The sequence below is a fragment of the Phyllobates terribilis genome, unplaced genomic scaffold (genome assembly GCF_046119375.1).
Source record: "Phyllobates terribilis strain yellow unplaced genomic scaffold, ASM4611937v1 Scaffold_3__8_contigs__length_932513732, whole genome shotgun sequence".
In the NCBI taxonomy this organism is placed as follows: domain Eukaryota; kingdom Metazoa; phylum Chordata; class Amphibia; order Anura; family Dendrobatidae; genus Phyllobates; species Phyllobates terribilis.
The window spans coordinates 723,398,296-723,411,100 of NW_027362763.1; the positions used below are offsets into that span (position 1 = coordinate 723,398,296).

The window sequence follows — 12,805 nt, forward strand, 5'->3', positions numbered from 1 at the left end:
CGTCCGTGCAAATCGGTGCAAGCACGGACCGCAATGCATGGACTGGCCGCAGCTCTCCCAACCCGTTGTCACAGTCTCATAGATATAGGGAGCTGTCACACTCGGATGGGGAGATCTGCAGCCGGTCTGTGTATTGCGGCCGTGCTCGGACCAATTTGCACGGACATCTGCATGAGTCCTAATTACCCCACCGTCACAGGAGGATTGACAGACACTGGTACAGAAAGAGTTGATAAGCAGGCTGTGTGGACGGGTAAACCGGACTCCCCATGTTTCTCCGGTGTCATGTCCGGTCTTATTCTGCTTTTCACTCAGAAATCCTGTGCCAAATCATATGAACCACAAACCTCCTCTCTCTCCATCATATCTTGCACTCAGAGCTGCAACAATTACCAGATGGGTTCAGTTTAAATTAAACTCGGCCTATACATATTATAGCAAAGCTAGGTTGGCTAGGGTTAGGTGCACCTGGCTTGTTCTGCATATAACCAGGCTAGGTGTTCACCTTGGGCAGTCAGCTGGGGGAAGCTGAGCAGAGCGGATTGTGTTGAAGCTGGAGAGAGATAGATAAGCCAGAATCCCTCTCAGAGGAGACTGCACAGGCCGTGTGCACCAAACTACGAGTATCAGTGAATCAGTGATCGTTGTGGACAATAGCCAATTTGTCTGACCGAACTGGGACTAGCTCAGCCGTGTCTGAGGAGCCAAGGTCTATTTTGTTTAGCTAGCGCCTGGACAAGTCTAGGGATTTATATTTATGGTTTTTAGTACTGTGCAATCTGTGGAAATAAACATCACATTGTTTTGACACAAGAATCCAGTGCCTGTGTGAACGATGCCTACTGCTGAGCGTGAAGCCCTACAATATGTATACAAGAGAATTGTTAGCAGTAAATGCACACAGTGCAGCCAAGTTATCAAAAACTTTCCGTGTGATTATGCCATTCCCCACATGGCCATTAACACAACTTTTAGCTGCTCACCATGTTGGCACAGTTTCCGGACGCAATTTTGTCCGCAATGTGTGAACACAGCGGCCGTGTACATATGCACAGAAGTGTGTGGGTGTCATCTGCATAAACTGAATAGGTCTCCCAGCTGCTTGGCTGCCTTGGATCTACAACTTCTTAAGCTACACAGCTGCTTGTATACCCCCCAAGAGCACAGAGTTTGAGTCTGTAAGATCAGATGGGGAGGGTGCGGTGTAACTGTGCAGGTGGATGTGGTCTCCAGCGTACTCTTCAAAATTGGTTGCATCATGAGCAAGTAAAATGACTACGGTCATCAATAATCAAAGGAGACATACCAGAAAAAGAATCACAGAAGGCCCTTACAGGGAATCTGTCACCAAATGTATGTTTCTAAATTGGAGAGCAGTATAAAAAACGGATAGGAACCCCGATTCCAGTGCTGGGTCACTTACTGGACTTCTTGCTGTGGTTGTTATAAAATCCCTGCTTTTTCTGCTGCAACTCTGCTAGTCTTCTTAAAGATACATGCTGTTACGATCAATTGACAGTTTTCTGCGTACACTGTGCATAGACAGAAAGCTGGCAATCAGTGGGGGACTGTGATAGCTGGAGCTCATGAATATCAAAGATTAAAGAGCAGGGGTTCATCACTAAGAAGACTAGCAGAGCTGCAGTAGTTAAAGCCGTGTCTTCTCAAAATAACAGCAAGAAGCCCAGCAAGTGACAGAGCAGGATTCAAGGTCTCAGCACCTGGTGCTGGCCTGGGCAGGAAAAATCTGGTTAAGTGTATATTAAAATGTGAAAATACCTGATTTTCATGCTGAGATATGAGAAGTTGAATATAAAGGGCTAAAGTCTGAGTTTCTTTCTCGATCTCTACACCCTACATGGCACTAATGAAAGTAAATATGTGTATATTTCTAGAGGCAGGTTCACTGAAGCTTGGCAATGTCCGGCGCTCCCATTAAGAATGAATGAAACGGTAGTGAGCTTGTTCACCCCTCCACTCTATTCAACCAGGGAAGCACCGGTTCTTGGGATCGGTGAGGGCCACGGCTTCGGACCCCCAGCAATTGGAAAGTTTTCCCCTATCTAATGGATAGGATATAACTTAAAGTTGAAAACGCCCCTTTAATGTATAAGTTTATAACTAGATCACACCGAAAAAAGTATGTTTTTTTTATAGAATGCTGTGAGATTCTAATGTATTGATATAATGACAAACTGCATGAAAAACTAAGCAAAGGGTGGATACATCCGAACAGGTTCCAACAGAGCAAAATTACGCCAAAATTGTCCTCTTGTGATATGTTACAGGAGCTTGTCCTTTCAACTTTTAACTATTTCATCATGGCCATGTTAAAAATAATAAAATCACTATTTTCCTTTCCCAGATTCAGGTGATTGTTTACAGGTTGCAGCCAAATCACTGAGCTCAGCAGCTGGTGCTGTCTACATTGGTAGAGGCACTGAGCCAAGTGATTGGTTGCAGCGCTGTTGACTTAACGTCATCACTGCAGCCTGTACGCAATCCCTGGAGCTGCGATGGAGACACTGGACCTGGGGAGTGGAATTAACAGATGATTTTATTATTTTTAACACATTAGATAAAAATGAACATCCTTTTAAAGTGTTGTGCCCACGGCTGTGGAGTCGGAGTCATGGAGTGGGTGTCCATTTTGGTGGAGTCGGAATCGAAGTCGGTATAAAATGGACCGACTCCAACTCCTAAAATATATAATAAATTGGGTACAGTAGTTCAATGCAGTTTGTGGGGAATATTTTTTTCATAAGAATTTGGGAAAGTAGTGAAATGTCCTATAAATGTCTGTCCTATTCCTGATCTAAGGGTCTAGACTTTTAGCTGAGATGATTCTGTGCTACAGTAAATTTATCACTTAAACATGAGCCGTGTATGAGGGAGTCGGAGTCGTGGAAATTGAGGAGTCGGAGTTGGAGGTTTGGCTTACCGACTCCACAGCCCTGGTTGTGCCGCGGTATATATTTTTTTCTCTGGATGAAAAAAAAAAATGTACTCGAACACACAAAATAGAATATTAAAAAAAATTTATGTTTTCGGGTTGGTCTCGGTTACAAATTTTTTTCTTTAGGAGATGTAAGTTGTTTTTTTTTAAACAAAAGAATTCACTTTGAATAAAAGCTGGAAAAAAAATAATGTTCGATTACCCCTCGTAAAGTGCTCCCCGTCTTGGCGATTCTGCTCTATATTGTGGAGCGTATAAAACAAGGAGAGGACATTTCAGACGCTGACGTGAGAGGAAATAACTTGGCGTTACAAAAATAACAAAGTATCCTGCCAGAGTTTATTCCTGACTGGCATTTCGGCTCCAAATCCTAAATCACGGAGGCACTTTACATGTCAGGAGAGCAGAATTTCTCCTAACAGAAGCTTAGAGCATTGAAAAAGAATTATAAAACGCGTAAAAGGTCCAACGAAATCCTTGACTGTCTAATGTCAACATTTAGAACTTTCACTTCCACCCTCTCTCCGGGTCCTAGTCCAAGACTTCTCCTTCTCTTCTCCTTGGAAAGTTTATTTTCTGTGATATACCGCATTGGAATTAACCCGGCTTTGCCCACACCGATGTCAACAAAGACTCCGAACAATGTGGCGTTTTCCACTTTCCCGGTTAGAATGGTCCCCACCTTCAAATCTTCGAGGCAAACGATATTGGTCTTAAAATCGGTTTTGTCAAATTCTGAAATAGAGGGAACATTTCCACACAGCATTACGACAATGGCTTTAATAATTTGCATTAGTAGCTGAGAAATATATGAATTCCTTAAAGGGACTTTCAATCAACATAAAAGCAATTGAGCAAGGTTTCAAAGAACAAAAAAAAGTTGTATTTATCTTACCAGGTAAGGAGCAGCTGCACCATTTCTAACCATTTAGCCCTTTAATCACCACAACCAATAGTCACTGTTGGTCTCCCCTTCGACCAGTCAATATATACACACAGTGGATAGAAAAAGTCTACACATCCCTTTTAAAATGCCAGGTTTTTGTTACGTTAAAAAGATAAAAAAAATAAATCATACCTAGAAGAATCCTTTCAGAACTTTTTCCTCTTTTAAAGTCACCCAAATTCTTTTCAATTAAAATTAAAAATAAACAAATCTTCTTGGTTGGAAAAAGAAAAAAAAAAAGAACTAAAATAATGTGATAGCATAAATATGCACACCCTTAAACTAATATTTTATTAAAGTATCATTTGAATTTATGACAGTATTCAGTCTTTTTGTGTAGGAGACCATCAGCATGGCCCATCTAGAATTGTCAATCTTTGACCAGTCTTCCTTGTATAATCTCCAAATCTGTCAGATTGCAAGGGCATCTCCTGTGTACAGCGCCCTCTACAGGTCACCCACAACTGGATTCAGGTCTGGGCTCTAGTTGGGCCATTTTAAAACTTTGATCTTCTGGTGAAGCCATTGCTTTCTTGATTTGGAGATGCTTAGGGTCATTATCGTGCTGAAAGGTGAAATTCCTCTTCAACTTTTTAGCAGAGGCATGAATGTTTTGTTGCAAAATTTACTGATATTTGGAATTATTCATAATTCTCTCCAGCTTATGATATTTGGAATTGTTCATAATTCTCTCCACCTTAACTAAAGCCTAAGTTGCTGAAAAACAGCCATAAACCATAATGCTGCCTCCACCATGCTTCACTGTGGGTATGGTGTTCTTTTGGTGATTCGCAGTGTTGGGTTTGCACCAAATACATCTTTTGGAATTATGGCCAAAAACGTTTAAACCTTGGTCTTATCAGACCAGAACATATTTTACCACATGCCTTTGGCAGACTTTACATAGGACTTGGCAAAACACAGCCATTCTCCGATGTTTTTCTTCATCAGAAAATTCTTCCATCTTGCCACTCTACCCCACAGGCCAGAAATATGAAGAATACAGGAGATAATTGTCACATGCACTACACAACCAGTACTTGCCAGAAATTCCTGCAGGTTCTATAATGTTGCAGTAGGCCTCTTGCCAGCCAATCAGACCAATTTTCTTCTTGTCTTTTCATCATTTTTGAGGGACATCTGGTTTTAGATAATGTCACTGTTGTGTAAGATTTAAGCCACTTCTTAATAACCGTTTTCACAGTGATCCATAGTAGATCAAATGCCCTGGAATTTTCTTTGTACCCTTCTTCTAACTGATAACTTTCAACAATGAGATCCCTTTGCTGTGTTGTAAGCCGTTTACATAAAATGGCTTCAGCTCTAAAATGCAACTACGAAGATGTAAAAAAAAATAATCCTACTAAAACAGCTAAACTTTATATAGGGTTAAACAGAATGATAGCAGCTGTGTACTGACTACTATGTAACATGAGGTTACATGTGATCGCTAATTCTGAACACAACCACATCCCCAATTATAAGAGGCTGTCCACACTTATGCAGCCACATTTTTATTTTTGCTATGTTTATTTTACCCCTCAAAATGATTTCAGTTTGTTTCTCAAAGGATTTGTACAAATTATGGGTGATTGTAAATATGGAAAAAGTTCTGAAATGATTCTTCTTGGTATGATTTTTTTTTTCACATGACAAAAAAAGCCATTTTAATAGGGGTGTGTAGACTTTTTGTATCTACCGTATATATTTGTATGTTATATCTTGGTCAAGGGCTCTGTTTACATCTGTTAAGGGCTTCGGTTGAGGTTTCCACCATATTTGACAGTAAGAATTGAACAACATGCCTCCATATTCTTGAAATAAAAAGGATAAAACCCCCCAAAGGAGCAATGATGTCTGTTGGGATCAATGGAGAAAGATATTGTCCTGTAGGATTTGATGAAGGTAATGCTAATCACTGAGCCACCATGCAGTCCCCCATAAATATAATTTAAATATTAAAAATAATACAACATACCAATAAAAGGTAAAGATTCCAACTAAACGATGAACTAATATACTAATGCAAGTGTGGTTTACTGGAAACCAACAAGTGTTCCCGAGAGCAGATACAGTGGGCTGACGTCTGTATTCCTAGACCGAGGGTCATTCTTCTTAAGATTACATTCATACGGAAACACACTAAAAGACGTCACATTATAACAAATCATTTCTCTCCAGCCGAATAATTTCCCTTCAATAGAAATAGAACATTAATGCCGGCAAAATAATTGCCGTAAATTCTATAGACATGTAAAAAAAATCATTTGAATCATCTAGGGAACATCTATAAAGAAAGGCAAATAATACGTGAGTAAGAAGGAAAGCTCTACTGTGAAACGACTCATTTTTGTGGTCAGGCGACCACATATTCAGGAAATGAATTCAAATCTGAAAATAAATTACATGCCATATAAATTGTGAATCAAGAAATGCGCACTTATTAAATAAAGCCACCGGAGACCTGTGGAAGACTGTGGTTAGCTCATGACAGGGCCGACTTCAAGGGCTAAATGTTATTTCTTGGGACGGTTGATGCTGGATCTGATAAATGGGTGATTTATGAGCTCGAGCAACAAAGACAAATACAGTTTTCAGTGATCTCTTCAATCAAACTCTTTGTAGTCCAGGAGATGGAGAGGATACAGTGTCCTACAACCAGACTCAAAATAGTGATTATTATTTCAGAGTGAAGCCATGTTCTGTTTAACGGCCCCAAAAGAAAAGGGCCTTTAATCCTTAATACTTGTACGGAGTACTGTAGGTTTCTTCATATATAAAATGCTACATAAATACGCTTCTAAGGGAGAAAGGAAATGGAATTCAGAGGTGGCATACATGGATTAGGCCAGGAGAGGTCATCCATTGACCACTGACCATTATGTCAAGTGGGCAGAGATGCAACCAGAGGACTCACAAAAGCCCTTGCCAGTCTACATGTCAGGTGTGTATGTCAACTATATTCTAATTCTTGTATATCTACAATGGAGGTTCCACCAACATTGTAATGTTTATAGAGTTACCGTGTCTGACCATTAAGTATGCTTAAAGGAGTTGTCCAGTCCTCTGACCACCTTTTATTAAATACTTTGTAATACCAGTATAAAATAAAAATAAGAGCACATCCAGCACCGGCGACATACCAGAGATGTCTGCACCAAGTCTTCCATGACATTGGTATGTATCGTGAGCACTGCAGCCAACCAGGGGCCACTAATGGGCTGCAATTCTCGCACTTCCGACACAAAGGAAGTGTGAGAATTGAAGCCCTTTAATGACCGCTGGTTGGCTGCAGTGCTCACGATACATAACAATGTCATGTGAGCCCTGGGAGATCCGTGGCAATATAGTATGTAAGACATGGTTGTCTAAGAAGTGGACAACCCCTTCAAACATGTTCATTCATTTGTTACTTTGGGCTAAGTATCATCATGATTATCGGGCAGAATTTATCTCTTTCTCTCTAATGTCAGTAGATGTACAAGCTCAGCTAATCAGATCCTAGAAATTAAGGGGGATGTCCATGTTTGGCACAATAGTCTGCAGTCACTCTATGTGATTGCAGACTTGTGAATCGTCACATCGCGCATAGCATGTGGTCAAGATCCTCAGGGGTCGGCAGCGAGAGTGGGTGGTCATGTGACCGCAGGGGTGCAATATGCATACTTCTTGCCATATTCCGACTAAATGCACAGCCTCGCTAAATATTGAGTGAGGCCAAGCACGTTTAGCTGCAATGTTGCTGGGAGTATGCATTTCATAGCCAGCACACAGGACAGTATTAAGGGAAGAATAGAGTCTAGATCACGTGAAGTAATCATCCCCCTCTACTCCTCCTTGGTCAGACCTCATCTGGAATACTGCGTCCAGTTCTGGGCATCACATTTAAAAAAAAGACATTGAAAAACTGGAGCAAGTTCAGAGAAGAGAAACCAGGATGGTGAGCGAACTGAAAACTATGCCCTAGTTAAAGGTTAAAGGATCTGGGAATGTTTAGCTTGCAAAAAAGAAGGGTAAGAGGAGACTTAATAGCTGTCTACAAATATCTGAAGGGATGTCACAGTGTAGAGGGATCATCCTTATTCTCATTTGCACATGGAAACACGAGAAGCAATGGAATGAAACTGAAAGGGAGAAGATACAGATTAGATATTAGAAAAAACTTCTTGATAGTTTATGAGAGGTGGTGAGTTCTCCTTCAACGGAAGTCTTCATACAGAGGCTAGACAGACATCTGTCTGAGATGGTTTAGTGACTCCTGAATTGAGCAGGGGGTTGGACACGATGACCCCGGGGGTCCCTTCCAACTCTAACCTTCTATGATTCTATGACAGTGAGGAGAAGAGGATAAGGTGACTTAAATCCTCAGGCCCACAGAAAATTTCTTCATATATTCCTCAGTTTTAATTGTAATACAAGACTAAAGGAAAGGAAGAGATTAAGGGCAAAGTGCTGAGATACCTTTGGATTTATTTCTGTATTTTAGTGTTCCTTTAATCAATCGGAAAGGCCAGCTGTAAAAGGATGAGCACTTTGAAATATTACAGATCAAATTCCCTTTGAACATTACTATAAACAGTCAACATTTTATTATCAATGGATTCAATTGAACAAGAGATTTCAATTGTGCACTGTTTAATTCCAGATAAAAGAATACATCAAGAAATGGTATGATTGTTAAGATTCACCAAAAGGTAGAGAGTGCTATAAACTAGCGTTATGATTTCTTGTAATAGTCATCAAAAATTAGGAAGGCTGTTTTTCAGGAATATGAACAAATAAGAAAGGGGAAGAGCAAAGTTGGCCAAACGAGTTGGCTTTGCCGGGAGAAGTGACATGATTAGGTATAAAGGTGTCTACTAATACACCACTGTCAGATAATGTTCATGGAAAAAATGGTCTAGCATCCTGAATTTCAACATGTCCAATCCTTTGTTTTCCATGTACATGAGCAGACAACAAACGTATCTTGGGAGTGGTTTCCTCCTTTCTCCCGACAAAAAACACAAGCACCTTTGACGGCTTGGGATCTGTAAAAACAGATGTAGGCCAAATAAGTTTTCAGCCAATAGTTATTGAAGCGTACTCTGTAAGTCTTGTGAGTTGGAGATGAAGGACTTCAGTCATGGGATTTGATTGGTCACACTATTATACTATGTATCCTTACAGGGCGGGACAGAGGTAGCGCTGTTAATATTCATGAGCAGTATTATTTTTTTTTTTTTAAATAAATGATATTCAGGAGCATCCCTAAGTAAATTACAATCGTCATACAATGTGTATGTATAATGTAGGACCATGAACTCTTTACCTGTACGCATGTCGTAACCTTCGGGTTGACAGAAACCATCAATGATGAGCTGTAAAGTGTGTACTGTCGTTTTAACTTTTTCGGCTACTCTATCAATTCCTTCTTGCTGGATGTACCCATTAATTTGCTTTTGTATTTTCTCCGTTCCTATGTCATCAGTACTTCCACCGACAAGTGCCAGAAACCTGTAATAGATATATACAAAATTTTTTAATGAAGGGGCAAATTAAGAATAAGGTGGTGACAATTATCTAACCATTCTAGAAGATCATAGCGTAGAGAGCATGTGCAGAAGCAGTAACTACTAATTGGCTGCACTAGCAAACACTACGACAGTGATACAAAACTGTCCGGAGACTCAACAGGATCCAAAAAGGAAAGGAAAAGTAATGAAGAATGACAAAACAATTCGTTATGACACGTCTCGCTCAACCGAAGATCAGTGCCAGCCACTAAAATTTTAGGGTCCGCACCGATTCAGGACCACCACTCCTCTGCCATTGCAATGGTCTACTACTGTAGTCCATTTCAATTAATTTTTTTTTAATTATTTGGTTACGACTTAGATCTGTTGAATCTGCACTATAAAACACTCTGAACTTGATCTCTATATTGTGCACAATAATAGAGAAGGGTTGACTAGTTTTGTCAGAAGATGACATTTTATAGAACATCATGCAGTCTAAGGCTGATTTTGATCTATTGATCTGTTTAATGGATACTATAAAACGCTGTTATTTCGACAAGTACTAGGGTGTTATTTAGGCATAATATTAGGGCCATATTAAAAATCCCGTACTTATTAGACTTAGAGAGGTTATCCACTGCTTTTTCATTGATGATCCATCCTTAGGATAGGTCATCAATGTCTGATCGGGAGGGGTTCGACACTAGGCACCCCTGCCGATCAGCTGTTGCCGGTGACGGCGGCGACTGCCAGCCGGAAGTACTCAATTGTAGAGCTGGCCGTCTTCTGGTAGTGGCCGAGGCTTGGTACTGCATATCTGCCTCCTATTCAAATCAATAGGAGGCGGATGTGTAGTACCCTACGGTGGCCACTATCAGAAGACGGCCAGCTCCGCAAGTGAGTACATTCGTCAGGCAGCCGCCGCTGTCACCGGCAACAGTTGATTGGAAAGGGTGCCGGGTGTCGGACCTCGGCCGATCAGACATTGTTGACCTATCCTAAGCATGGGTCATCAATGAAAAGTAGTGGATAACCTCTTTAAATCGGCGGGATCGGCAGACTATCTAATGTACATGAGGGCCTCTCGGCTCTACCATTATAGATGATATTGGCAAACAGAATAAAAGGCATGCTGAATTTCAGAGGACAATCCTTTTGTTGTTCCTGGAGATAAGTGTTGGCCAGAGGATTTTGACAGCTGCTCTCTCAAAGTGCAAAGGAACGCTTGGCCGAACCGATCGTTCTTGTGTATGGGGATGTCAGGAGAAATAACAGTCAGCCAAACATGGATGGGGACCTTTACACATTACTACTCTCCAATATGCCCCTTCAAAAAATGTTGTGACCAGGACTCTATAGATCCTGACCTGACCATGAACATATCCAATGGTGTGTAGACAAGAGAGCTACCTACTACATTTTACATATGATGATCTTTATAACATTATCATGTACCCTTTAGTTCAGCATCAAACAAAAAAACACATTAACAAAAATGATTTAATGGCAAGTCATACTTCTTACAGAAACTGTTACGAAAGATGACTCTCCTGTCTGACCACAACTGAAGACGATGAAAAATGAGAACTAAAGTGCCTAAATTCATTTTTGAGTCACATACATGAACAGATTTAAGCACTGTAACCAAATTACCGGAAGACTGTTAATCCGGTCACCTCCAGGAAAACATGAATGAAAAGTCCTTGTAGTAGCTTTATACATCATGAGAAAGAAAACACCACGTAAAGCCTTTGAAAACCCAATCTGACTTTTTACATGCCATACACAGAGATTACGTAAAGTGATTATCCACCTTCAAACGAGGGTCATATACTAAACTGAGAAAAGCAGCATAATACTCAGCTATCACTTGCAGAATGACTAGTGACAGAACTGGCCCATTTATAACAGGATGTAAGATTGCCAACGCATCCTTGTTTCTAGACTTTGAAGGACTTAATCTGGATGGATATTTAATATCCAGCTCCTGCTCAAACGCGGCTTGAGGATGCCCAGGATAAAGCTGAAGACAGGAGAGCAATCAATACACAATGTTATGCTTTAGTGATAATGCATTGTATCGATTGCCTCTATTTTTAAAAGTCATTGCTAAGGAGAAAGTTGAAGGATGACTTGAGAGCACTTCAAGGTGGGCAAGTTATGAAACAAGGCAAAATCATTTCTTGCCAGGTTCAATGTATCATCCTCTATCAGATGCCCTAAGAACATTACTGTACCTTGCGCTGCTCCAATAATAAGTGTACATTTACATGTGCTGAAATTTATAGATGTGGCCAAGAAGAGAAAGAGTCAAGGGGCAGTGGAGTATGAAGGTCGAGACAAGGGGTAGGTTAGTATAGAGGAGGAGACAAGAGGCGACTTGTTATAGAAGAGGAGATAATGGCAAACTTAGTATAGACGAGAAGACAAGCAGTGGTGTATAGAAGAGGAGACAAGTGACAAGGGGCAATTTACTACATAGGAGAGCAGGTGACAAGGGAGACCTTGGTAAGGAGGAGGAGACAAGAGGCAGCTTAGTATGGGGAGGAGGCAAGGGACAGGTTAGTATAGAGGTGGTGACAAGGCACAGCTTAGTAAAGAGGAGGAAGCAAGGGACATGTTAGTATACAGTAGGAGAAAAGCAGTAGCCAAGTATGGAGGAGGTGACAAAAAGAAGCTTAATATAAAGGAGGTGACAAAGCTCATCTTAGTATTGGGATGGAGACATGGGGCAGCTTAGTACAGTGCAGATGAAGACAATAAATAAACATAAAACATAACATAAAGAAGGTGACAAAGTGCAGTTTAGTACAGAGCAGGTGACAACAGGCAGCCTAGTATAGAAGTGGAAACAAGTGGCAGCTCTTTATAGAGGAGGAAACATGGGTCAGCTTAGTAAAGAGGAAGAGGCAATGAGCAGCTTAGTATTGAGGAGGAGACAAGGGGCAGTTCAGTATAGAGAAGACAAGGGGAGCAAAGTATAAAGGAAAAGACAAGGGGCAGCTTAATATAGAGGAGGAGACGAGGCAGCTTAGTATACTGGGGGAGACAAGGAGCAGCTCAATATAGTGGTGGAGACTAGGTGCAGCTTAATATAGATGTTGAGACAATGGGCAGCTTAGAATACAGGTGGAGGCAAGGGGCAGCTTAGCATAGAGGTGGAGACAAGGGGTAGCTTAGAATACAGGTGGAGACAAGGGGTAGCTTAGAATACAGGTGGTGACAAGGGGCAGCTTAGTATGGAGGTGGTGACAAGGGGCAGCTTAGAATACAGGTGGAGACAAGGGGCAGCTTAGTATAGAGGTGGAGACAAGGGGCAGCTTAGTATAGAGGTGGAGACAAGGGACAGCTTAGTATAGAGGTGGAGACAAGGGGCAGCTTAGTATGGAGGTGGTGACAAGGGGC

The 12,805-nt window shown here is 41.0% G+C and overlaps 1 protein-coding gene across 2 annotated transcripts in view; it reads right to left on the reverse strand.

Moving 5' to 3' along the window:
* Window positions 1–3,030: 3,030 nt before the first annotated feature.
* Window positions 3,031–12,805, reverse strand: part of SRBD1 (S1 RNA binding domain 1) — a 183,590-nt gene continuing 173,815 nt past the window's right edge. Inside the window, exons 22-23 of one of the 2 annotated variants that reach the window (XM_073672054.1) lie at window positions 9,214–9,398; window positions 3,031–3,691 (exon numbers count right to left, since the gene is read on the reverse strand). In XM_073672054.1, the coding sequence (XP_073528155.1) occupies window positions 3,402–3,691; window positions 9,214–9,398 (475 nt within the window). In that variant the 3' untranslated portion in view covers window positions 3,031–3,401. The remainder of the gene's footprint in view (window positions 3,692–9,213; window positions 9,399–12,805) is intronic. The other variant, XM_073672053.1, reaches the window with a different exon arrangement.